This window comes from Saccostrea echinata, unplaced genomic scaffold (assembly GCF_033153115.1).
Source record: "Saccostrea echinata isolate AGI-Se365-2 ecotype Australia unplaced genomic scaffold, CSIRO_AGI_Sech_v1 ptg000013l, whole genome shotgun sequence".
Classification (NCBI taxonomy): Eukaryota; Metazoa; Mollusca; class Bivalvia; order Ostreida; family Ostreidae; genus Saccostrea; species Saccostrea echinata.
Window position 1 is genome coordinate 263,332 of NW_026889762.1, and position 27,641 is coordinate 290,972.

Consider the following 27,641-nt stretch of genomic DNA (forward strand, 5'->3'; position numbering starts at 1 on the left):
GCCCCACGAAAGGCCAAGGTCACGTAAACAAAATCGAAAGAAGATTTAAAAAAAAACAAACAAATTTTATGCATACAAACACATAATTGTAAATTTTATAGGCATATAAAGTGAGACCTTTGCACCTGAAACTTGGTCGAGAAAATGACTGGTTTTATCTTTACATTGATATGAGATGAACAAGCTATAAATGGAGTGTTTTAAAGTAAGGTTTTCTTGTTTATTACATTTTCAACAGTGAAATACTGTGATTTATTTATTGAATAAAAGTGATATTCTCTCACAGTGTGAAAGGATACCAAAATGATATTCTCTCACAGTGTGAAAGGATATCAAAGTAAGTAAGAAATAATTTCCGGACTGTCATAAGATAGAGATAGTAACTTGATAGAGCTAAAACTGCAAATTTCTTCCCAAATATGTTGCTAAAAGCCATGCTATGTAATGTTTTCAATCTCAGAACTGCTAAGCTGTGACGTCTCAACCGCTCAACTATGACGTCAAGCCTATGACACTTTGTTAAGAAAAGACAGAGGCAAAGGGAAAATCAAAGAAAATGTAATAAACAGAAAATTCAATGTTTTGTAGATGAATATGGAATTTATTTCACTCGTGAGACAGGATTTTTTGATATTTTCACTCGTGCTTCGCACTCGTGAAAATATCAAAAAATCCTGTCCCACTCGTGAAATAAATTCCATATTCATCTACAAAACATTGAATATCCTCTATTTATTCAATACATATGGCTTAAAACTTTTGTATGAAGTATCGGTTATTCCAGATTTATTAAGTTTGTGTTTATTAGAAACTTTGAATGTTATAAATTTATTAATATTTAGCCTATGGGAAATATTGTTACATGAAAAAATAACTCTTCATGTTTAATTTGCATGCAGGGTATTTTTTTTGTTTTTATTATCTATAAAATTAAATACTTTAGAAATTTATACCCAGTTTTACTTAAATGTAAAAGGTGAGGATAACAAACAGTGATCATACATGTACTGTCCATCATTCAAACATACACCCAAAGTAGGGAAAATAGGGAAAATAAAAAAAACTGAAAACCTAAATTAAACACTAGCTTGATTGTAGAATATCATTTGATCCAGAATATATTTTCAATAAAAAGAAAAGTAAAGCATGCAACTCAAAGAAAACCTTTGATATGGAACACCATTAATACCAAAGTTAACTCTTGGACATGAGTACCTAGAACAATCAAGAACAACAATAAAAATTTCCTATTAAAAATAATCGGCTGACCAGTCTAAATTGACTTATTGAAGATATTTATAAATAGTAACATAGCTACATGTAGCAACAGGTTAATTCTAAAGAAGAATTTACTAATACTCTACCTGTTAGACTTAATATCTTATAAAACAACAACAACAAATACATACTTTTATTTGTTTGAGATATATACTTTTTCAAAGAAACGAAATTTAAATATTACATATAGAACATTATATATATATATATATATATATATATATATATATATATATATATATATATATATATATATATATATATATATATATATATATATATATATATATATATATATATATATATATATATAATTCGAAAGTATTTCAAAGATGATGTCACAGTAAAAATAATCATAAAAGAAAACGAAATTGCAAAGTTTCCAAATTTCAATCAGCAAAAGCGCTTTCTGGATTTCATAATCCGTCTTCAGGTGTACACAACATTTGAACTCAAATGTTATGTACACCTGAAAAAAAAAAAAAAAAAAAAAAAAAAAAAAAAAAAAAAAAAAAAAAAAAAATATATATATATATATATATATATATATATATATATATATATATATATATATATATTGCATGGAATCTTTGCCAATAGGGTCTAAATTGGAAGTATTGCAACATGAGAAATTTAGGCCTAAGAAAACAACTTCATTTTGTTATTTTACTATCAGAGGTAAGTTCTCAAGTCACCTATATAACATAATCAATGTTATTGAAACAAAAATGTATTATTTAAGGATTTTTATCACATTTTTAAATCTAAAGATAACATACTAATCTAATCAATTATTTAAATTTGTTAGGTAGAAAAATAATAATTGTGACGTTTCAGTGATTCAGAGTGTGAATTTCTTAATGGGTACATTTTAATAACCAATATCAGGCGCCATTTGCTCACGTCATGTGCCAAAAGATACCAAAAAGAAAAAAAACCCAAAACAAAACAAAACAAAACAAAACAAATTGTAAATTTTTAAGAAATTTGAAGTGTGATTTAAATCCTTCAAATTATTCTATTCATGTTAAAGACAATACGCACAAAGGAGGTTACTTGCCCTGCCTCTGTGCCCACTATGAAAGAGGTACCAACTTGTCCAACAACTTCAAAAGCGCTTGAGACATTAATGAAAATGAAAAACTGTGAAAGCATATCCACCTTACAAAACTGCACAAAAGCCTCAAATTTTCGATACCACTGTGTGCTGCAAATGGATCTGAAAAAACTTGTTGAAGTATGTGCGCCATCTATATATTCACAAGGTAATTGAGACTAAATATTTTTTCTTTATTTTAATTTGTATTGTTAGAATGTTTTTTTTTTTAGATTGAATACTGTTCGTTATATCCATATATTTCATGTTATTAGTATAAGATCATAGTTTCTCTAAAAATCTCTTAGGTATACATAATGCAATTTTGGTTTTAAATATTAACATTTTTATGAAATAGCATAAAAGCTTATCATAAATTTCAGGCAAATGCGTTGGATTTGATACTGTTGGGAAAAGAATTCAACAAATTGAAGAAAAATCTTGCCAGTATTACAAAAATCCTTGTCCCATTGGATTTTCATCGTGGAATTCATCTGCCTGTAACCTTTTATTTGCTTGAGAGATTTTTATTGGAGGGGAAATTAAACTTGATGTAATGAAAAAATACAATATACCTTGTAGATGCCGATTGCTATATGCTGTTGACAGAATTAGAAAAAAATGATGGTAGAACAACGGGAAGTATAACAGAAAATGTTTGGTAAGTTTTGTTTATCGTAAAAAAACCCAGCAAAAATGGTAATATTGAAATGCTACAGAATAAAATAAATAATAAAATTGATATCAGCAAAATTCTTTATAAAATTAAATATTACTTTCGAGATAGTATTTTTTTTCAATCATACTAAAATTGCGTGTAAAATTATGTGGTCTTTATTCACTATGTTAAACAAATTAGATGTAATTATTGCATGCCTGAGGTCAGTACTATGCTTAACAATATATACCGAGCCCGAAGAGCGAGGTGAATACTCGCTCTTGTACGTGTACTTAGAAGGTGGCTTAATTACTTTATTGGCTAAAAAAATATTATTTTATTATATAATTCAATTAATAAATGATACAAACTCCTCAAGCAATTTATGCCCTCTTATTTATTTAACATTTTATGTCCTAGCTAAATGCAATGAAGAAATAGATACCCATTTGTATTAATTTTGAATTTTTAAATCTTGTTTTGGTGCGATGCAGATAAAATAAATTTCAAGAATTTATAGGGCAAATTATGAATGGGGGAAGGCATAATATGAAAAAAAATAAAAATGACGACTTACCTAAATTAAAAAAAAAATCTTTGACAAGTTTCCCGAAAAAGCTAGAGGAGAATTCTCCCAACTCCAATGTTTAAATGATTAGGGTGTAAAGGTCCATTATCTGGGGATGGGGGAACCAGCTTTTTAATTAGATGAACATACTCTGTACCTAATTAAAAGGTAGAATTACGTTTAGAAAAAAATATTGCAAGGAGATAGGCAAGCCCGCTGCACCCCGCCCACCCATCACCCTAGTTTCTAAGTGCGTGAATGTTATATTCTTCTGATAAGAAAAAGTAAAATAACATTTTAAAACTACTTGTATCAATTAGAAATTTCCATTTTATCCTTCTGTCTGCAATAATTCAGAAATGAAAAAAAAGATAGATTTCACAATCGGTATGTAATTCTTCCTACTGAGGAAGCAGGTAACAACACTGTCCTTGTTTGTATGATTCATTATTTTAAATGTATTTCAGAGGAACACAGATTTAATCATGCAGTTGGTAATTCAACTCATTTTCATAGTTTTCCTTTCTTTGGAAAAAAATTCTTAAAAATTATATGTAAGTTTTAATTTTTTAACATTACCAACAATTAAAATGAATCTGAGTTACCATTACTGTAGTTGATTCGTAAATTTTATAAAAATCCTTAAAAACTAAGAAGCATAGAGGGTTCAAGCAAATATTCTACCAGGCTTCTTTCTTTACTCCCAACTAAAATATTATCAGAAGGGAAAGACAAACTTCAGGAGTTTGCAGCCCTCCACCGACAAGTGGTGGCGTCTCTATATGAATGAAAAATTCTCGAGAGGGACGTTAAACAGCACCAAAAAAGAAACAATAAAAAGATGCTTGAGTTTCTAATTGACAATATTAATAACTATGTAGTTTCTGGAGACCAGATCTTCCAACAATCTGTCGGAATTCCCATGCGTGCCAATTGCGCCCCGTTATTATCAGACGTATGTTTGTATTCATATGAAGCAAAATTTATTCAAAAACTTTTACATGAGAAATGTGGCCTTCTACTCGACATTAATTTAAACAGATACCGACGAAGAATGATCAATTAACAATAGTTACTTCCATTCATATGTTGACTTGCTTACTGATCCATGGCGGGCAGCTGATCCCACCCTTGATGTTTTTAGAGGTCTTGTTGCTCTGCTACTGATTTTTATTGTTTCAGTGGACTTCTGAGCATATTTTTTTCCTTTATTATTCCAAACATTTTACATGACAAGAAAACTCTTGCTGTGGCCTTCAACTCGACATTTCGATATATCGACGACGTACTATCAGTTAACAATAGTTACTTTAATTCATATGTCGACTCGATATATCCCAGTAAGCTTGAAATAAATAATACCACAGAATCTGATACATCTGTTTTATATCTAGATATTTTACTAGAAAAAGACGTTAATGATAACCTAACAACAAAGCTTTATAATAAACGTTATGACTTCAACTTTTCAATCGTCAACTTCCCTTACTTATGTAACAATATACCCTTATCACCTGCATATGGGGTTTATGTCTCTCACTTGAATCGATACGCAAGGGCATTCTCTACATATGAACAATTTCCAAAACGATGCAAGCTATTGACAAGCAAGTTGATGAAACAACGATATCAACAGTCTCATTTGAAGTCATCTTTTCGCAAGTTTTACGGTCGATATAATGACCTTATCAGTAAATACAAGCTATCATTGAGTCAAATGGTGACTGACGTTTTTCATACTAATTGTTGGGCCATTATTTATACACTGAACTGTCTACGGATTTTTCCGGGTTTTTTTCCCCCGATCATGACAAGAAGCACACGGCGGGTGTGACCGGTCGGCAGGAGATGCTCACTCCTCCATGGCACCTGATCCCTCCTCTAAATTTTGAGGTCCGTGTTTGCTCTGCTCCAAATTTGTATCGTTTCATTGGACCTTCGAAATTGAATACTGTTCGTTATCTTCATATTTCACTTCATATTTCGTTACAGACGTTAAAAGTCAACTTACAACTAAACTGGAATCGGAATGACGTCAGTATTTATGCACTGTTCACAGATTTTTACTATTTGTATTTTTTCTTCGAGATCTATCCTTTTTCGTTGTCTTCACTTATGTCAATGATACATTGATTCAATTTCACATTGTTGAGAAAATGTTTGTTTGTTTGTATTTTGTTTAACGTCCCTTTCGACAAATTTTGTCCTATACAAGGTACTTACGGCCATTGAGCAGTGAGGTATCTTTTCCGTGCCAGCACCTACTGCGACACGGGATCCCGGTTTATACGGTCTCATCCGAAGGACCGGTCTCCGCGTCCCACAGTCGGATCAACTCCTTACTTCGCGACTCTAGAGCAGACGCTCTAACCACTGCGCCACGGGGCGACGTTGAGAAAAATGAGTTCTCTTTCAACATTATTATTTATATTGTGGAAAATGCAAGTCTCAGTACACATGTACTTTAATAATTTGGTTCCTCTTCTGTATCGATCCTTTTTAAGATGCGAAGTTTTTGTATCTTTTCATGGCATTACTAAAAAAAATTATAAAACCATTCATGCAAATCTGCTTTTGTGTACATCTGCATATTCTTATTTTATTATCGTGTTTAGTTTTTGTTTCAAAATAATTACAACTCAATGTAATAGTATTTTTTTTATATTATAGTCAACGTATTTTTAATATGAATATGCATCTTTTGCTTCAAATAATGAAGTTAAAGTTATTATACTTAAATTGATACTCAAATTGATAAAATGCACATTAGTATTTGCGTCATTCAATCCGGTAAGCAAGTTTTTTTTTAAAAATGAATTTCATACAGCTGGGCATGTAATGAGTTGAAATTGAATCAAATCATCATAAAATATCTATTAACAGGTTAATTATTACAACTGTGGCGGTTGCTGTGCTTGTCCTCGTGTTATCTGGCATGGTTATCATTATCATCATCAGGAAACAAAGAAAAAGTGAGTACTAAATATTGCTTTCATTTTTTCATGAAAAAGATATGAAAATTTAAATTCATAAACTCAATGTCACTTATGAACTAGAAAACATTTGTATAGAAACTTGGACCATGGACCATACTTAAAAAAAAAAAAAAAAAAAAAAAAAAAAAAAAAAAAAAAAAAAAAAAAAAAAAAAAAATTAATTCATAACATGCAAATCAACAAAGATTCTCTGAAAGACAAAATCTTTTACATGTGTATCTCATAGAGAGATGAATAAAAGAATATTCTGTTAATTTAGAACAGACAGGGGGTATCAATGATGTAAGTGAATTAATTCAACTTCATAATCTTGTAATCATATGCTTTTTCCTTTGCAAGTATCACTATTATCATATTTTAATTATTTGTCTTTATTTATCTATCCTGCTATTGGTTGTATATTTACTTTACTGCCACGCACATCTTTTTCAATATAATTTCTTGATATTTTTTACATAATTCTTTCAGGGCGTGTTCAGTTCTAAACATAATGTCTTAGATGTAAGGACGAGGATATCCAAATGGTTAACATTAAAAGTCAATCTGTATTTTTGATTATAGAAAATCCCATTTTTAGACCCATAATTATATAGTAACTCCATTTGCTATGTGTCTACAGTCCATGTAGACAAGTATGTCCGTTTTTTGTCATGATACTTTTTTATCCGTTTTCTTATGTGCTCTGGGGAGAAGACTGATTTTTCAAATAACCTTTACTCCGAAAATGTAAGTATATTTTGAAGCATGTTTATATGTATTCTTAGACAAAAAACCTGACAAAACTAGCAAATCTTCAATGATTAAGCGCTTATTTTCATATTTATTTAGAGTCCTTTTTTTCTTAAGAAAATTTTACTAACATATGAAGCAAAATTTTTAGGGAGAGTTCATTTTTTATCATTATTGGCGAAAGTGTTTAAATAGCTGAAAAGAAAATTGCTAACTATTCATTTTGCTATGCTTAATAGTAATGAGATCCTTCCTTACATCAAAACATTGCTAAAAGTACTTATAGCTGTTTTACAGGGAAATCGCTAGATTTGCCTTTCGCTTAATACTCCATTTATACGGTATTATATTCGATAGTCTTAATTTACATTCATGTACCAGTTTATCTAAAAGTAATATTGTTTATGTCTTTCGAGAGAACTAATGAATTGTGATTTTCTGCCTTACATTTACTGATTTTCTGCCTTATTTACTGAAAAAGGATTTTTTTTCCCGCTACGTACGCGGTCACAAGTTTTCTGCGGAAATTTGTCCCGGCATACTTAAAGTACATTGAAAGCAAATAACAGCAATCTAAGAAAACCTTAAATTATTCATAAGGGAATCCTGAAGAGCTTGGACACAGTCATTTACTATTCTAAACTTTTCGGTATAGATATCATGACTTTCGTGTTGCTAGAGCATTTCAGACCAATAAATAAGAAAAAAAAAACCTATGTTTATTAACTTCTTTTTTTTTATCAAAAAAATTATCAAAACTACAAATTTTGGGACGCGTTTGATAGACGCACATTTCTCCACTTTCACAAAGTAAAGTTTATCCTTAACATTTAAGAAAGGTAGAAAATTTGTTATTATTGCATTAATGAAAAAAAATAATACTGAAATTCAGAGTTGAAATGTGAGAAACCAAAACCAACACACCAGTTTAAAACATTTAAAAAAGAAATGAAATAAAATGGGCTTAGCCTTTCAAAAGAAAAATAACTATGCAGATGAAATTAACTATCAACATCTTTACAAAATTTTTTCAATGAATATGACAAGAAAATAAAATTTTCGTATTTATAAATGTAATGTATTAATAAATGTAATGTAATTTATAAAGTCCGAATTGTAAAATTTTTTTTCTTATAAATAGGATTTGTAATTATGTTCAGGATTATCCTTTGTAAAGTTAAAATAATTTGTATGACGTACGTTGATAGCATGACTACTTCGGGCCAACGCTGACTTACACTTAATGGCTGCGTTGGACCAACGTTGGCAACCCAATGTTGGCCCATTGCAAGTTTGCTTATCGGCCCTACGTTTTCTAACCTTTTTCCTAATAATTTTATTGAATACTTATTAAATCATTAACTTAACTTTGATTGGCATGTCTATTTATAAATTAGTCTGTATTATATATCCATCATTGACATTCTTAATTACCAAATGCTGACCATGGGTCCATTAAAAGCTCTTGATATTCATGTGCGACGTATATGTGTACATTGGTAAGCAAATTCGAAGTGTTGTGTGTGTTTCTGTTGAGGAGAAGCGTGGGGTTGGGGATAGGGGTTACTTTGTATGTTGATCTTTTTTTCTTTATGCGCATGCAGAAACGATCCATTTTATTACTGGGACAGAGAGAAAGAGAATTTAATTTTGCTGGTATGCAATGCACGTGATTTGTAAAACATTATGAAATCTTAATTTAAGAAAATCCCTCCCCGCTATATTTACACTTGCCAATAAAAATTAATAGATTTCTTTAATTTTTTCTATTTTCTAAATTTCATGCTATTACATTCTGCGTTGATATCGACGCAAAATGTTATAACGCAAAATGCAATAATTCTGGTTTATTACATTTTGCGTTGTTATTAAATTCCGCGTTGTAACAAGGCAGTGGAAATTTTAATTGCAAACACCATTTCCTTTTTCAAACATCATCTCATTTCAATTCAAAAATCAACTCTTTGTTCAAAAAATGTTGTATTTAATCCCATAAAAAGTAATATTAAGGAGCTTGCTGTTCACACCACAACCATATTTGAATTTCCACTTTAATAAATCTCTCTCTTCACTAAAATCTTCTTTAAGGACAAAAATAGTATTATCCAGGAACAATAGATGGTCATGTTAGGATTGCAGTTGTTTTTTTTTTTAAATATTCACTTATTTTTATCATTTTTCTTCCTCCTTCTTCATTGTCATCAGAGCAGAACCAGTTTATAACATTAGCTGCAATTTCTACATCAGCAGGAAATGCACACAGCATATTTTCCCGTCTAGTATAGTTGAAAAAAAAAGGAGATAACCTGTTTAAATATTGATCCAAAAAAAGTCTGCATCTCAAGGGAAATGCAACATAATAATACTCGTAAATATTTGACATGTTCTGAAATATTTAGTGCATAGTAAACGAAGAAGTGCAGGGCGTAATGTATGCGCAGATAGTTTAAACTGCGGATGCCTCATATGGAATCAACTGTGTTCGTCTATGCGTTTTTATATGAAGATGAAGGGTTATTTATATTCAGATCTCCAGTGAATCACGTGCTATAGCCGGGATATTTTGTCACGTGGTGATTTGCCGGATGATTTCTGGAGACTATGCTGCAAGTGGCGTTGGTGGATAACACAATAAATGCAAAGTTTAGAAAAACAAAAAAACTATCATTGTGTATTTCGCAGCTGAAGCCTATTCAAAACAGTTTTTTTTCTAGTTCTACCTACTTTTCAATTTCTACTCATCACTTTTACCATTGTAATTATTATTCAGAAAATCTTAAATTCTGTTCATATCTTACTCACTCCCATGTTGTTCGTTAAATCTTTTAATATGATCATGAATTAATATCCGATGAGAAATAAAAAAAAAATAATTGAAGCATAATAATGACAATGAATACTTAGTTTGAAGCAGGTCTTTGAAATATTTCACGCATAATTTTTTGCACATCATCATTAATTAATTACGTTCCATTTGAGAATTTTTCACTCATATTAAGAACCATATACCGGTGATTGGCTACCAAATTAAGACCTTGACTTCAGCACTCAGGGCCATTGAGCAACGCCTGCAGGGGCCTCGGTTTCCGAGGTCTTATCCGAAGGACCCATAACTTTCACTTCAAAGTGCCCAGCACTTGGCGAAGGGATAGTTACTTCCTATTTTTTTTTAGGTCAGTCGCGGCCGGGGTTGACGCCAACGACCTTCCGATCACGGAGATCACGGAGAGTTTCAGGAACAAATTTTTATTTTAATATGGTGAAGTGGTCATTCAAATTGGTTAAAATGACGAGGATATTTAACGGTGCATTGAGTAATAACGATGACTTACTTGCAACTTAAATTTGTTGTCTAGTCTACTATTGACTGACATCTTCCGTACGAAATTTCAAGTAATAAATTTTACACAGGATCGTATATGGATTTACTTTTATCGAATTATGACAAAGGGCACACAGTGGATTTGACACTGATCAACATGGTATGCTAACTCCTTCATGCCACTTGATCACCTGAATTTTTATGGTCCGTGTTTACTGTATGCTCACAATTTTTATTTGTTTGATTGCACTGGAAAATGAATATTGTTCTTTTTTCTTTTTCTTTATTCGTTTAAATTGCATGCTATTTTGATCCATTGTTGATGCAGATTCAAATGGCTTACATCTTTTGTGTGGAATTTCCAAACTTGTAATTAGTCACTTATTAATATCACAACGGAGTTGGAGGGAACATAATAATAACACGCTTGAGGGTTAGTTTGTCCTTGTTTGCCTAACGGAAGTAAAAGATTTGCGACGGGATCGATGTTAAATGTTGAGTATGTTTATTGATATACTGTCATACGAGGGGATGCTCCACTTTCCGTTGCTCTTGATTTTGTTTATTTTTGATATTGCTTGCAGACGTATAAATTTATATTTTTAAAAATTGCTAAATAGACCTTTTGATTGAGTAATTATTAAAAATACAATTATCATGACCAACATTTCAAAATTTACTTTCAGCAGCTGGAAGTTGAAGAAAAGAAAGAAGTTTCTGTGAATTCTGAGGAAGAACAAAGTCATTTATGCAATGACACTGGTTAGTATGTGTCTAATATTCATTTGAACTACACATGTTCGTTAAATTTCACTAGATTACGAATCAAAGTTCTGTATTGTTCTAGGGCAAACGTTTAAATATATTGACTTGCCGTTTCTAGACCCTTCATTTATCTGGAGAGGTACAGTTAATGAAATATCATTCGTTCCTAGAGTTTGATTCCATACTTCTAAATGAATGTCAAAGTTATTTTTTCAAAACTATTTTAGTTTTTTCTAATTAGAGACTTAAAGGGCCCATGCGATAGTTAGGTGTCTGTGGTCTGTCCGTCTTGCTTTCGGTCTGTCTGTCTGTCCGTCTGTAATGAAAATTGTGAAGCTAATGAACAGTGATCGATCTCAAAAAATCTTTAAACAATACAAATCTTTATAAAGGGTATAAAGAAGGACCTCTGGAAATTCCAGAGTAAGCATCCTCTGTCAACCGGTCACACCTGTCATGAGCCCTATATACTGATCAAAGAAACGGAACATTCCGTAGTCAAATTTGGTTCAAATACCAATTCCTAACGATTGGTATGAAACAAAGCCAAAATCCGACCAAGTGATGGTTTATTTTTGCTAAATGGTCATTAAAACGACCATAGAATTACGGAATGCTGACTTTAAAAGAGATTGTTGAAGTACCTGTAACATCAACGTATCTGTAAGTAACCTGCATTTGTTTAAAAGCCGATCCTATTGGAAGCATGCTCTTCAATATCAAATGAGTTTGGAGATGTCAACGCCATAAATAGTTTTTAAAACATTGCTATTACTGTTTTGATCTGATGTCAATATACATGTATTTTGGCAGAAAAGTTGATTATAGTTTGGTACAACATTGTGTATCGGTTTTGATTTTGATCAGTTTTGTATTATGAAAACTAAAAATTGAAAATTCTTTGAAATTCTTGTGAAACTCGATACCTTTGAAGTTTTGATTTGATTTCAAAAATAATACTTACAAAAAAAATAATAATACTTGGTTCATATATAATACACAATAATGTATGCCGGTTTTTGATTTCAATCAACGCTGATGATATGTTTACTTAAAACAGAAATTTAAAAAATTATTTCAAAATGCTACTCCTCCTACAATTTTGTTCTAATGTTAGACGATATCTATCAGATCTCGGTCGATTTTCACAAAACTTGCCTTCACAAAATAGGTAATAATAATAATGATGATGATGATGATGATGATGATAATAATAATAATAACTAGAAACTCATTGCGAGCAATGAGAGGTCTTCCGTCTGATTTTGAAAATAAAAACGTAAATCCAAGCTGAAAAGGTGATAAAAGAAATTCAGACACTCTGGAGATTTAACCCTGGTTGTCAGCGTGAAATCCAACGTGCTAACCATTAACCATTCACTTTTTTGCATCACTTCCTGTCACGACCGGAAGTAACGACGATACAAGATTTCCTCGCATTTCAAATAAAATGATGACTGACTATCAGTTCTGAAAGTTTTAGACTTCAGTCGTTTACTGTTGCCGAGCAATATCGTGAGAACAAATTCTAATTCTGAGGACAGGTAAACACGCGATCGGAAGTGAATTTTATAAAAAAAAAAAATCTCTGACGTTTCTCTATACATTTGCAGTATCTACAAAATGCATAAAAACATTTCAAGTACTTTATCGTTAAGCAATATTTATGAGAAAGTTCAATATCGAAATAACGTAGTTTATCATCTAAAACCGGAAGTTGACGTTTTTGTAGATATTTGCTGACTAAATAACATATTAAAAATTCATTTCAAATACTTTATCTACAAAAGATATTAATGGGAAAGAAAAATACTTCAATTATGTAGTTTTTCTCTTATAGCCGGAAGTTGACGTTTTTGTTTCCGGTGGGACCAACATATTTCGAAACTACACAAAAGATGCAATAATGTGATATAGGATTTAATTCAAAAAAGGAAAGTTGAAATTTTACGATTTCTTTGATCACTTCCGTACACGACCGGAAGTGCCGACGACGAACGAAAAGGCGATTCCACAAATTAAAATGTCACGTTCTATGCTCTCCAATAAGTCTCCAGTTCATATCTTTAACCGTTCTTGAGAACATTCGCGGACAACATTCCATTTAAAAATCAGGAAATTGCCCGTATCTTGGAACCAGAATGGAATTTTCCAAATTTTCCTTGTGATGAACAAACTTCATACAATGACTAATTTTTCCTGAAAGTTTCACGTAAAACCACTGAATAGTTTTCGAGAAAACGCCTGCACAAAATTTGGTCAAAAAAAAAAAAAAATAATAATAATAAGAAACAGTAGAATCACTATAAGGTCTTCCGTGAAAACGGAAGACCTTAATAATTAGAATCTCTGCTATTGCAAGCAATAGCGTATGTCGCCCCGAACTGGCTTTATTAGAAATGGTCTAAAGGTGTATTATTCTTTTTTTTTTATTTATTAAAAAAGCTTTTAAAAATACATGGTCCAATTGCTGGGATTGGACTACTGACTCTCGGATTGTAGAGGAGATAATAGTTTTGACAGGCAGGATTGTTGATTAATAAAAATTTTGATTTCCTCAAAAACCTCTTTTTTGTTTTATTGAACATGAAATACATCAGAACACACATGTTTATACATGTAATTAAATCTAACATATCCGGAGAATTGGATTCTATTGAAGGAATAATATCGCTAGTTTTTAATGACTACTGATTTCGGAATTAATTAACTAAATACAAGTGGTTTATATCAAGATAAAGTAATTGTAAATAAGATGATTTACACACACGCAAAAGAAAAAGCATCACGGCTGCGGAATATAAACTCGTATATTAGGGAAACTTGATTTACAAAAAGGAAATTTTATATCTCTGTTCATCTGTACAGAAATTCGCCGATTAACTAATTGAATCGACCAGAGGTTGATTTCGGGTGAGAAATATTTTATGTTGTTGTTATTCTGGGTGAGGCGCGCGCGTGTGTGTAAGGGTAGGGGGTTAGTAAAAATGTACAGTAACTTTTTTGACTTTACATTTATTAAACAGAATTTTATTTGGAAACTGCATGTGAAAAAAAGCATTACTCAAGAAAAAAATTATCAGAGAAAAACGACACTTATAAAAAACATACTTGCTGCATACACTATGAGGAATGTCAAAAATTATGGTCTTAATATAATTAATGATAGTTGTGCAATTTCATTTCATTTGTTAAAATAAGGTAGCAATGCTCAATAAATGTATAACTTGTATAATTATACTGTAAAAAGAAACAAATATCGTTTTCTTACAATTTCATAAAGTATTATCTTTAACGTAGGTCGCGGGTTTGCAGGCCTTTTAAAAGTGTCCGAAAACATACCATGAAAATTAGTTGTATGATTCCTCTACCTTTGTTTTACATTCTCTGAAAATTTTATAAAATTTGTCTGCATCGTTTTTATGTAATTAAATCCCAAAGATAACATTGTTGTAGTAACTTTTTCGACGTTATTGTATTGAATTATATAGGAAAAACGTCGATTTCGGCTCGTTTTCAGGCAAGATTTTTTTTCTCAAAAAATATTATTAACTTTTAAATGGTGCAGCCGAAATTCTTCCCCCTTTGGTATCTTAAAATAGAACTGATTTGAAATAAATCTATGTGAAAAAATTAACATGTCTTCGGGTTTGTTTTCTCGTAATTTAATTGTAGAAAATTGCTTTCATATCGCAAAATTTAACATTTTTAAGAACTACGTCATAAAATATCACGACGTCACGCTTGACGTCGTGAATATCGATCCGGTATACAGAGCAGAAAAAAATTAAAATATTTATAATTCACGTCTATCTGCTTTCATATGACCCACGAATCGTATCATAATAATTCAATAGCAATGAAATGATTATTAGACATGTTTCTCTTCTAATATTTTTTGTACGTCTCATATTTGTGAAAATTATCTCGAGGGACGTAAAACGACAATCAGTCCTTTAGTTTCTTTCTTTCAATGTATTTTCTTTATGTGTTGTTTTCTTACCGTTTCTTTTCATTTAGTTTTGTTTTTTTTTTCCTTTTTTAGATAAGTATGCTATTTTTTCAGCGTGCTGGCGGAATAAGTTATCCTCTTATTCAAGTATACATATGAAATGTTATTATTTAGAACATTCAGCAATGCTCTCATAGTTACGATAACTTCTTAATGAATGAATTTCCGCCAAATATCGTCCCGGCTAAATACATTGTATTTTCAGTATATATTTAAAAAAAAAATTTATTTATTTTTGCATACAGACAGAGGATAATTAAAAAAAAATCTGAACTTGATTTTATGATTATACGTATAAGAATAGAAAAAAAAAACCCAAACGAACGAGACAGTGGGACGAGAATCTAAATTTAATTTTATCGGACGTAATCAACAGGCAGGTTTTTTTTTTTGGGGGGGGGGGGGATTCAAAAGGCTTTCAATGTATATAACATTAATTCGACTGGTTGGATATGGAAAACAAAGTAGCGAATAAAATCTGTAGATAACAGCATTTTAAGCCGTTACTTACACAGGCACTTGGGGTATTTATTGACCCCCCCCCCTTTCCATTTTTTCTTTTTAATTCTGGGGTCGAGTCACCCTTTTCCTATTTTTGAATTCTAATATGTACTATATGTTATCAATAATGTACCCCTTTGTCTCTATAAGCTGTTTTTAAATATATCGTTTTTGACTGATACATAAAAGTGCCCCCTTCCATTTTTTTCTTTTTAATTCTGGGGTCGAGTCACCTTTTTCTTATGTTTGAATTCTAATATGTACTATATGTTATCAATAAGGTAACCATTCTGTCTCTTTAAGCTGTTTTTAAATATATCGTTTTCGACTGATACATAAAAATGACCCCCTCCCCCCCCCCCCCAACTTTTTTTCTTTTTTAAATCTTGGGTTGAGTCACCTTTATCTTATGTTTGAATTCTGACATGTACTATATGCTCTCGATAACGTAACCTTTTGTCTCTATAAGATGTTTTTAAATATATCGTTTCGACTGATACATAAAAAGAGAGATTTTCTCGTCGTTTAACTCACTTCTTAAACTTAAACTTCGCATGTAAAGCATAGAAAAACATGAATAATGCAGACACCAATATTTTTTTTTTACACATTCTTCTTCCGTTTCATATTTCCATTTAATTTTCATGTGCCCCTGATTAGTAAATATTTCGATTAAATCACCCGCATCTAAGGGCATCTTTACGGCATAAGGTTTAAATTGTCGGAATAAGAATACAAAAATAGGAAAAAGGTGACTCGACCCCAGATTTAAAGAGAAAAAAAAAGGAAAGGGGGAATCCATATCCCAAGTGCATGTGTTTAGTTACAGGAGGTCAGTGTCGCTAAAAAAATGTATTAGTTTATGATTCATAGTACCTTAGCAGTTTTTAATTAAGGAATAACTGTCTAATTTTTTGGTTTCATGATGTGATCAATCGATTGGCTTGCGTGATAATTTGCATAAACGCCGAAGGCGTTTATGCATAAAATTATCACTCAAGGCAATCGATTGATCATCGTCATGAAACAAAAAAAAATCTGACAGTTATTCCTTACATTTACATGCTCTTGATTCTGCAAATTCACGTGCTACAAGCCCCGCTTCAGTCTCTAATTGTCCCGCCAGGCACGTGATATTTTTTTTACCACGCCTATCGATGAACCAGTAGATTTATGTAGAAATAAAGCATTTTTACTATTTGAAATTTTATCTCGGACAAAGACATTGGAAATGTAAATACTTGGTGATAAACCTTTAAATATATATTTAAAATGTCCTTTTTAAAAATAAAGGTTAAACTTTTCATGTAATAGGGGTTTGCGATTGTTTATATAATGATTTTTTTTATTAATGAAACAAACTGTTTATTCAAATACATTCAAAGGAAAAGAGATCAGTTGAAACTTGTGCCCATATCGTTTCGCTATACCATGTGATATCTAATCAATCGCAATTTCGCGGATCTTTCCGACAAGCTGAAAATTCCGAGCTCTCCGGGATGCGATTGCATAATGAAACGCTTTCTAATACTTCCAGTGTTGGATTCGAATCGTTATAAGCCTTCATTATATTTGATCACTTCAGTTTGTTCTATAAATAATATTACACTAAACTACCATTTCCAACAAAAGTTATATCTAAATATTGTATCGACTATTCAAATCGTAAAAAGTCTTCATTATTTGTGATAAGTTGTGCCTTACATAATATAACAATAAAATACCAATTTCAACAAAATTTATAGCTTGATAATGATGTACTGAAATTTCTTTTTCATTGTGACGTCATAATCATATGTGCACAAGAAAGTCGCCCAAACTATATAAATTGCGTACCAAGTTTTAATGACGTCAGCAAACCCGCGACTTACGTTAATTGCATTAAAAAATACCTTGCATAATGTCTTGAAATTGACATCAGAAATCAAATGGAAATTCAAATTTCTGTTTCTAAATAGACATATTATTTTTTCATCACTAAAGCAATACCCATTAGCTAAACTTGGAAAACCATCAACTCGTATCAGTCCTTTCAGTACTTTGATTAAAAGAAACTTCTGATAGCATACAATGGTCACGTGACCGCGACTTTTATTAAATCATTTGTTCCTTACCTGGCATTAGCGACAAACTTTGAAAAAATAAAATATCCCATGCATAACTAGGATTGGTGATTTTTAATTCTGTAAAGTTTCAAGAAGATTTTGAAAGAGATCTACGAGAACGCTCGAGTATAAAACTAAGGTGGCTGAAGCGATGGACCTGCTCCAATTTTTTTGCGAAAAACAATTTGATCCAGTAGAAAGAATAAGCCTTTAAAGTTTCTAAAAGATTGCTTGCATAGTTACTGAGAAAAATAGAAATTAAAGAATTTTCACTTTTCGTCCGTTTCTATGGCAACGGTAGGAATTTAGAAAAAAAAATTGAATGTTTTTTTGCACACCTAGAAATTCTAATTATAATTTCTGTAAAGTTTCATCAAGATTGTCTTAGCCACCTCTGAGAACATTTGTGAGCATAATACATTTTTTTTCTGTTTTGTTTCCATGGTGACTGTGTGCGGCCAATTCCATTTTTTTTTAAAAGTAGAAATAACATTGACATATTGCAAGGAATCATCCATTAAAGTTTCAAAATGATTGCTTGAGCAGTTAGAGAATTTAGTTAAAGAATTTTCAATTTCCTCCGTTTCCATGGAAATAATTGACAATTTGATAATTTTATGTTCAAATCGCACAACTACAATTACTGATCATTATTTCTATAAAGTTTCATGATGAATGTTCAAGGGACCAGAGAGAACACTCCCGGACAAAATTCGTCACTTTTCGCACGTTTCCATGGCAACGGTAGCTATTTTGAAACTGAAAGTCTGCACTGCACTAGTACAACTAGTGATCGTCTTTTATGGAAAGTTTCAGGAAGATTGTCCCAGCCACCCGCTAGAAAATTTCCGGACAAGTTTTTAGGCGTACAATAGCAATATGTCGCCCGACATCGTTCGGTGCGACATAATAAAAGGGAAAAAGGAACCGAACAAAAATAATAAGGTCTTCCGTATAATTTGACACACAAGCATAAGTAGACTAAATGCTTAATTTAATATAAATATCACATTTTGCAGAACAAAAACCGAACATTTCTTAAAATTTTGTTCTGATATATAGTACGCTTTTTCTTGTAATTTAAACAATTGACCTCTTCAGTATAAATAAATCGAACGATTTCTTGATGGTCAAAACTAAGGAAAAAGGGGAGTGAATGAATCTTAAACCGCCTTTTGATTGTTTAGATTAGATCTTGGATCTCGAATTTTTATTTTCGTATTTCGAATCTCGTATTTCGAAACAGTAATCTCGAATGAGCCCGACCGTTCACGGTAGCTCAGTCGGTAGAGCGCTCGCTCCGTGATCGGGAGGTCGTGAGTTCGAATCTCGGCCGCGACAGACCCAAGTTGATAAAATGGGTAGCAACTGTTCCTTCGCCATGCGCTCGGCACTTTGAAGTGAAAGTTGCGGGTCCTTCGGATGAGACCTTAAAAACCGAGGCCCCGTGTCACGGAAGGCGTTGGCACGATAAAGATCCCTCACTGCTCAATGGCCCTGAGTGCCGAGTAAAGGTCAAAATTTGAAGCCCTTCACCGGTATATGGTGACGTCTCTATATGAGTGAAAAATTCTCGAATGGGACGTAAAACAACATACAATCAATCAATCAATCGAATGAGCCCTCTAGACTTTCTTATTGTTCTATATATGGGATTTTATTTTGTTTTCTGTTTTCAATATAATTAAGAAGACAAATAGAAGATCCAAGATATATATTTCATTGTATTGCTTTTTGATTTCCTTTAATGGAATTGCCATGTTTACTAAAATAGGATTTTCTGTGACATGCCTTAAAAACACAACTTCTCCTTCAGTTTTCGTCTGATATCAGTAAAACTAGAATTAAAAGTAGACTACACTAAGACAGTACACGGTAGCTCAGTCGGTAGAGCGCTCGCTCCGTGATCGGGTGGTCGTGAGTTCGAATCTCGGCCGCGACTGACTTAAATCGATAACAAATGGGTAGCAACTGTTCTTTCGCCATGCGCTCGGCACTTTGAAGTGAAAGTTGCGGGTCCTTCGGATGAGACCTTAAAAACCGAAGCCGTCACGGCAGGCGTTGGCACAATAAAGATCCATCACTGTTCAATGGCCCTTAGTGCCGAGTAAAGGTCAAAATTTGAAGCCTTTCAACGGTATATGGTGACGTCGCTATATGAGTGAAAATTCTCGAATGGGACGTAAAACCACATACAATCAATCAATAATTAGACTACACTAAGATACATAACTCTTTTTATTGGTTTTTGATTTCAATGAACAGTGTAACCATGGATACATTTATTAGAAATTTTTGTAAAATACTTAAAATTGCAACTCCTTCAGTAGTTTTGGCCTTATTTCAATGGGTCTTACATGTAGAAAACAAGTACACTACAGTAGATTATATAATTCTGTTAATCGATTTGCGATTTCGACTAGCGATATGCCATGGTTACTAAAACTAGAAATTTCCCGGACAGAGAGGTCTTGTTATTTTCTTCTTAATGTTTAAAACTTTTTTTATATAGTATAAACATTTATTTTTAAATGGAAGAGAAGGAGTTTTGTTCACCCTACTCACTAAAAAAAAACATCACTTTCAGAAGAACCATGGGCCAGAAATGCTGAAACTAATGTAGATGGGTCCTTTGGAAGTGTAGATTCTGAATTGTTCAAATCATGAACCAGGAGGTAGGGCGAAGCCACAATAGAGAATCAAAATTCAACACTGAAATACTGTGTATAGAAAAAAAAAATCAATAAAATTCTTCTTCTCATGTACCACTGGGCCGGAAAAGCTGAACTTACATGGAAGCATCCTTGGGTAGTGTAGATCCTAAATTAATCAAATCATGACCCCAGGGGTAGGGCGGGGCCACATTAGGTATTAAAAGCAGGAAATCAGGGCTGGGATTCATAAAAATTCTTAGTATAATCTTAAGTTTAAAAAATCACTTACGTTTTATATTTTATACTTAAGTCCCCTAAGTATTACTTAAATTTGGTAGAAATACTTAAGCGTAATTCATAAACATATTTAGTGCTTAAGTATTGACTTAAAGTTAAGTGTCCTCAGGAGTGTCTTAAGTAGATAATAAATACTTAAGTTTTCTTTATCAAAATAAAAATAATGCTTTACAGAAGACATTTTACTCTTTCAGTAAGAAACCATGCTATTGCATCCAACTAGAAACTTGTTTTGACTTTGAGATGTTTATTAACTGGTAAGATGCAGTATTGTGCAATGTTGATGACAAAGTTGTATCAGTTGTGATGTAATACATATGGAACTAAATACCTCCATCACAAAAGAGTGTGCTTTTTTTTCGGGAAATTGTATGCGTTGCTAGGGTGACCTAACTTAAGTGCTCTAATTTTCTCAGAATTAAACTAAGCTAAGAATTGCACTTAGAATTTATATGAATATAACTTAAGAATTTTTTCTTAGCTAAGAATTTATTTTATACTGAAGTGTGAAACTTAGCACAAATCTTAAGTATGTTTATTAATCCCAGCCCTGGAGAACACCAGGACCTTAGTTACTCAGGTGAGCGTTGTAGCCCATGAGCCTCTTGTTTGTTACCGTAGCATATATCAATCTCTCCTCCTATTGGACATTTTGTCATACCACCCCATCACCATACTTTTTTTTATCTTTTAAAACTTCTACTGTATAATTGAAGACACTCAGTTATGGTCAAAAAGATTTAAGTAATGAAGAAAAAAATACTTATTAGTTTTAGTATTCCACAGCCTGCAAGGCATATTGTCCCTGTTATGTTAATACAAGGACTGTTCGAAAATCATCAAGACATTATATCCTCTCTAATCCACGTGTTTTAATAAAAAAAAAATCGAATAACATGTTTAACAATGGCACAGAAGGGCGAACCATCCCCTCAAAAAGAGCATATCGACCCCGATGCAAAGTACCTCACTTTCGTTTCATACAGAATTAATTCACTCACCCACAGACGAACACAAACGAATGCGTTACTATTCCTGAGAGGGGATTATAACCATTGTCTATAAATGAAAGATGTTTGACAAATATTAAGATTCAGTTTAAATGGTACATTAACGTGCCCATGGTAGGATTATCCAGTGCAGTGCAAAGTATTAAAATCTGTAGTTCTTTGTAGCTACAAGTCCCATTATATCTGCAGTTAGTGTATAAGTTAGTGTAGAGGTTAGGAAGACCTTTGCGCCGATCAAACATCAATTTTAATAGACTGCGAAGGAAACGTGTTTTGGACTTAAGTTTGTTGCATTTGTGAACACCTGTCTGAAAAATTACTCAGTAAGTGTTACATGTACCAGATTAGCTAGACAACAACGAGTTATTACAGATGATAAAACGTGTAAGAGTCGGTACAGAATGAGATGTGTCTCAATGCAAGAGATATTTCATTGCAAACTTGACTGTTGGATAGCAGTAACATACAAACATTTAAGGAATTTAAAACAAATAAGTACTTTAGCAAACTATTGTTTTCTATATTTAACTATGGTTTACTAAAATTCAAAGTTTTCATTAAAGTAAATTTTATATATATTTACTATGAATTTCAGATCATTATATTTAAATCTTTTAAATTCTTACAAGGAATTTTCTGATATTAAAAGGGGATATATGTTTATTATCATATAATTTCAGAAGATTTCATCATTCATATATAATTTAAGTTAAAATAAGGCACTGAATTTACAAAAAAAAAAAATTCTTGAGTAAAGTTTTGCACTAATTCAAAGCATCAAAGTTTTTCTCAGTTTACCTCTACTGTTATTACTCTTTATAAAATGAAAACAATAAAATGTCCATTTCCCTTAGAAACAACTTCTTCCCCATCTGAGACTACTCCCTGGAAAATCAAAGCTTCTCCCTGGTACTACTCCCTCATTAATAGTCATTACTAATCAAAATGCTCAGGGGGCAGAGCGTTCAAAGAATCTCGAGTCTGTGACATTGATTCCGTCATGCCTCTGTGCATTTGAACATCATTGATGCTCAAAAAGTAAAAATTGCAGTCTGAGCATTGAAACAGCACAAGTTCTCCGTCATTCTTGTGACGTAATAATTCCTTTCTAGAAAGAACAGAAAGAACCCGTCCGGAATTGGATTCCAAATCGGTTCATTGCAATTTTACGCTTTCTGGACAATCGGAAGCGTGAAAGGAACGCACCATAGTTGTAAGCAAAGTGACTCTGACGTCAAAACATTTCGACTTGCGATGTCAAAAACATACTTGAATAACAGCAAAATGGTGAGCACTATTATTCTTTGAAATTAATGGTTCCCAAAGGGAGGAAACTATTTTTTGAAACGGCGATGCCTTTTTCCATATACCCTACAAGTGTTACTCATGTAACTATAGTAAATATTTGTTGGGTACATTCTCCTGTGAAGTCATAGGATTTTGCAAAAACTTTTATTAATTTAAATTCAAACCAATAAAAAAATATCTTTTGGAAGAATGCTTTTCAATAGGTGTATTTGTTAAACATTATTTTGAAAGCAGTCCCTATCTAGCCCACCGGTCGATAAATTAAGTACAGGTTTGTCTTGCGTTTATCTTTTTAAAACTCTGATCCTCGAGAAAATAAATCACTAATTACATTGTAGGTTTATTACTGGATGTTTACAGAAATACAGCGGATTTATCAATCTCATAGACGTACTCGGCTCCGCCTCGCTGTCTATGATATATTTCTGTAAAGATCAGTGACAAACCTAAGAAGTAATTATGTTATACTAAAATAAAATAAAGATACTATTTGAAGATTGCTTCATTTAATGGGACATATTCGGGTGTGTAATTTTTTCGAGGCTATTTTGATGATGATGTAAATTCCGTATTTTTTGTCAAAACGTAATATAGCGAAAGAACATTAACCTGCAAGCAAACTGTTGACTTAGATTTTTTTCGGTCATATGAAAATATTTTCGAGTTGTGCATCTCGTAAAAATTTCGCTTTAAAAAATTTCTTAAGCATATCAAGAAATCAACAGTATTACCCTGGAATAACAAGTATTTTTATATTTTTAATATATTTTCTTTGCTTCAATAAATTTATCTTTTCCCTCTAGTTAGTTATGGTAAATGTCACAGTAATTTCCGAACAGTCCTCGTATATGCAAAAGTGTGGGAACTTTATTAGTGCCTAGTTGCATTTCATAGACTAGTGTTGCAAAAGAAAACATCTAATTAAAACTGTGAGGCTTCCAAAGAAAATAAGGCTGAATATTTATAATTTAAGCATTTTATGATGTCGTGGTTTACATCTAAACTTCTTTTAGGCAAACGAATATTGATGCTTTAAATCCTCCTTTCAGTATCCCCATTTTGACATAAAACTTGTTTTAAATGAAATATATTGCACTATAAACAACAGCCAGGAAATTTTATGTGACTTTATTTTCCGGATTGGTGATCTGGTACGTAATTGTTCTTGTCTGCATGATACGGAGTGAACTTAATATGCTTCAGCATTTCTTTAAGTTATGCCAAGGGAATGGCAATCATGATGTTATATTTTAGCTATAGTTTCTTTGAAAATGATCATCGAAATGTTTGACTGTTTAATACTGTATGCAATCTTTCCTTAAAATGAATTATAGATCAGTATATTTTAATGTATATTATAAAGAAGAGATTTTTTTTTTAATTAATGGATATTGCAAATTCTACCTCATTTTCATTAGTCATATGCAGACAGTTTGATAAAAAAATCTGATTCTAGATACAAGTTCTTTGAGGTTGATTTTCAAAATATTCTCCAAAACTATATGTCAGTTAAGAATATTTTTAATATTCCCAACAACCAAAATGAATTTGAATTACCATATCTATATAAAATTCCAAAACTTCATAACAATACATACAAACAAAGAAACAAAGCGGGTTCCGGTAAGTGTTCTTCCAAGCCTAAAGTAAAGTATTAACAGAGGAGAAACATCAGGAGTAATGTGCAACAATGTATTTGAGAAGTTGTGCATATCAGATGTGGATACTTAAAAATTCCAAGGAAATTTTGGAAAATTTGAAATTAAAAAAAAATAATTAAAATCAATGGCATAAAAACTTACGACTTTTCAACTCTATATACAACCATTCTCCCCACGATAAATTAAAGTCCAGGCTTTTTGACATATTGACAGCGCTTTTTTTAAAAAATAAAAACGAAACTAGTTAATTTACTTATCTTGTCATTGTTCATTTACTTATTTTGTTAAAATCATTCTGATTGTACTCACAAGTACTCTGAAGTTGATATTAAAAAAATACTTGAATTTCTGATTGACAATATATATGTGGTTTTTGGAGACCAGGTCTTCCAACAATCTTTTGGAAATCCCATGGGTAACAATTGCACCCTGTTATTAGTATACTTATTTTTGTATTCGTATGAAGCAGAATTTATTCAAATCTTATACATGAGAAGAAGAAAACACTTGCTGTGGTCTTCAACTCGACATTTATATATATATAGACGACATATTAGCAATAAACAAAAGTTATTTCATATATCGATACGACATATCCCAGTGAGCTTACAATTAAAGGTACCACAGTGTCTGACACGTCTGATTCATACTTGATATTTTGCTAGAAAAAGACGTTAATGGTAACCTAACAACAAAGCTTTATGAAAAACATGATGACTTTCAGTTTTCAGTTGTAAACTTCCCTTACTTATGCAGCAATATACCCTTATCACCTGCATACCGGGTTTATATCTCTCAGTTTATTCGATAAGCAAGAGAATGCTCTACGTTTGAACAATTTCTAAAACAAGGTAACTTACTGACAGACAAGTCGATGAAACAAGAATATCAATAGTCTCGTTCAAAGTCATCATTTCTTTGGTCGATACAATGACTTTGTCAGGTGTGTCCGGTTGGCGGAGGATGCTTACTCCTTCATTGCACCTGATTCCACCATAAAATATGATGTTTTAGAGGTCCATGTTTGCTCTGCTCCTGGTTTAAGTTTTTTGAATGGATGACATAATGTTGATTCAATTTAAGTTAGATCATAACTTCAAGCAATATCGTCGATGGACGTCTTGATCTAACATAAATCGAAAATGAAAAGGCGCCAAAAGCTGGCGTTTCCTCGTGACAAGCTTAAAAACCACACAGAAATATATAATATGTTCAGTAAATTGCTATCAAGCTACATTTGCTACTGGATTTTGTAGTGGAAAAACAATAAATGCAGGCACATCTGAGCATACATGTATATTAATTCGCTAAAGTAAGAAAGATATATTAAGTGAGCCATATAACAATTTGGTATCTATATATATGTGAGGTGTGAGGGTATATTTTAAGAATTAGCCACGAACGAAAGTGAAGAAAATATATGATTTAAATTGTAATTGGAATCATGTTACCTTAGGTTAAAAATAACTATTTTTCTTAACATACATATTTAATATTCCAGATGCAGACATATTCGACACTGTAAGTATAGTTTAACATTCATTAATAGAAAATATGGATACTGCTATTATAATATTTTCTTTTACAATCTCGATGATAACACTAATTGGAATATCCTATTACTGTAAGATGCAATCTATAATGATCAGCCAGTTTCAGTTTGAGGGTATGTAACGGTACATATTGTTGTTCTGTACAAATTGTCGCCGGCTACCCTTACTTTACTCATTGTCCTCCATCGGTGCTAATTGTCACCGATGACAATATGTGCCGAAAGAAACCTTTTATTCTCTTGTATAATGGACGACAAAATGTACAGTCATGTATCGGTACATTTTGTCGTCGGCGAAAATATGTACTATGAGCATTTAAACATTTTGACGACGATATATTGTGTTGAAGAATATTTACTAAGAAGAGAGAGAGAGAGAGAGAGAGAGAGAGAGAGAGAGAGACTCGTGAACATCCTGATATGATATGTCAAGATGCTGTACATGTATTTCTTAAGAAATCAGCCTATTCTTGTTTTCTCGTTATATATATACTTGGAGATTGAATGCCATTGTTTTGCTAAGTACATGTGTAATTACTATCTAGAAATTATTTTTAGCGTTATTCTTATACATGTGCCGATATAACTTGTGTCGGGGTTGACACTTTAGCTGACCTGAGCTGAATGCTCTAGTGAGCTTTTCTGATCACATTTTTCTGTCATCTGTCGGTCTGTTTGTAAACGTTTAACAATTGCAGCTTTTTCACAAGACCTACTCAGCCATTTTCAACCAAACTTGTCAGAAAGCATCCGTAGAAAATTTGAAAGGGTTTCAAGTTTGTTCAAATGTAGGTTCATGCCCTTTTTCAAGGGGAGTAGATAGAAATCAGTGAAAATTAAGTGATATCTTTTAAAAAATCTTCTTAAAAATAATTTTAACAGTAAAGTTGAAACTGATGAGAAAGCTTCATTATAATGTGTAGATTCAGTTTATTGGGATCAAATCTCTTGGGGGAAGGGTGAGGCTACAATGGATGATAACAGTTTTTTTATAGAATATATCCGACAATTTCTTTCAAAATCTTCTTCTCAAGAACTATTTGGTCAGAAGAGATACTTACGTGACAGCTTCATTACATAGTGTACGTACGTTAATTTTTTTAGGTGATGGCACAAAAAAGGTCCTTAA

The 27,641-nt window shown here is 32.0% G+C and overlaps 1 protein-coding gene across 1 annotated transcript in view; it reads left to right on the plus strand.

Moving 5' to 3' along the window:
- Positions 1-1,902: 1,902 nt before the first annotated feature.
- The window catches only part of LOC133186211 (uncharacterized), a 34,909-nt gene continuing 9,170 nt past the window's right edge, over positions 1,903-27,641 (plus strand). Inside the window, exons 1-10 of the mRNA XM_061321443.1 lie at positions 1,903-1,956; positions 2,312-2,543; positions 2,758-2,874; positions 2,957-3,035; positions 6,484-6,572; positions 6,856-6,878; positions 7,065-7,097; positions 9,854-9,940; positions 11,334-11,409; positions 26,462-26,481. Coding sequence (XP_061177427.1) covers positions 1,903-1,956; positions 2,312-2,543; positions 2,758-2,874; positions 2,957-3,035; positions 6,484-6,572; positions 6,856-6,878; positions 7,065-7,097; positions 9,854-9,940; positions 11,334-11,409; positions 26,462-26,481 — 810 coding nt within the window. The remainder of the gene's footprint in view (positions 1,957-2,311; positions 2,544-2,757; positions 2,875-2,956; positions 3,036-6,483; positions 6,573-6,855; positions 6,879-7,064; positions 7,098-9,853; positions 9,941-11,333; positions 11,410-26,461; positions 26,482-27,641) is intronic.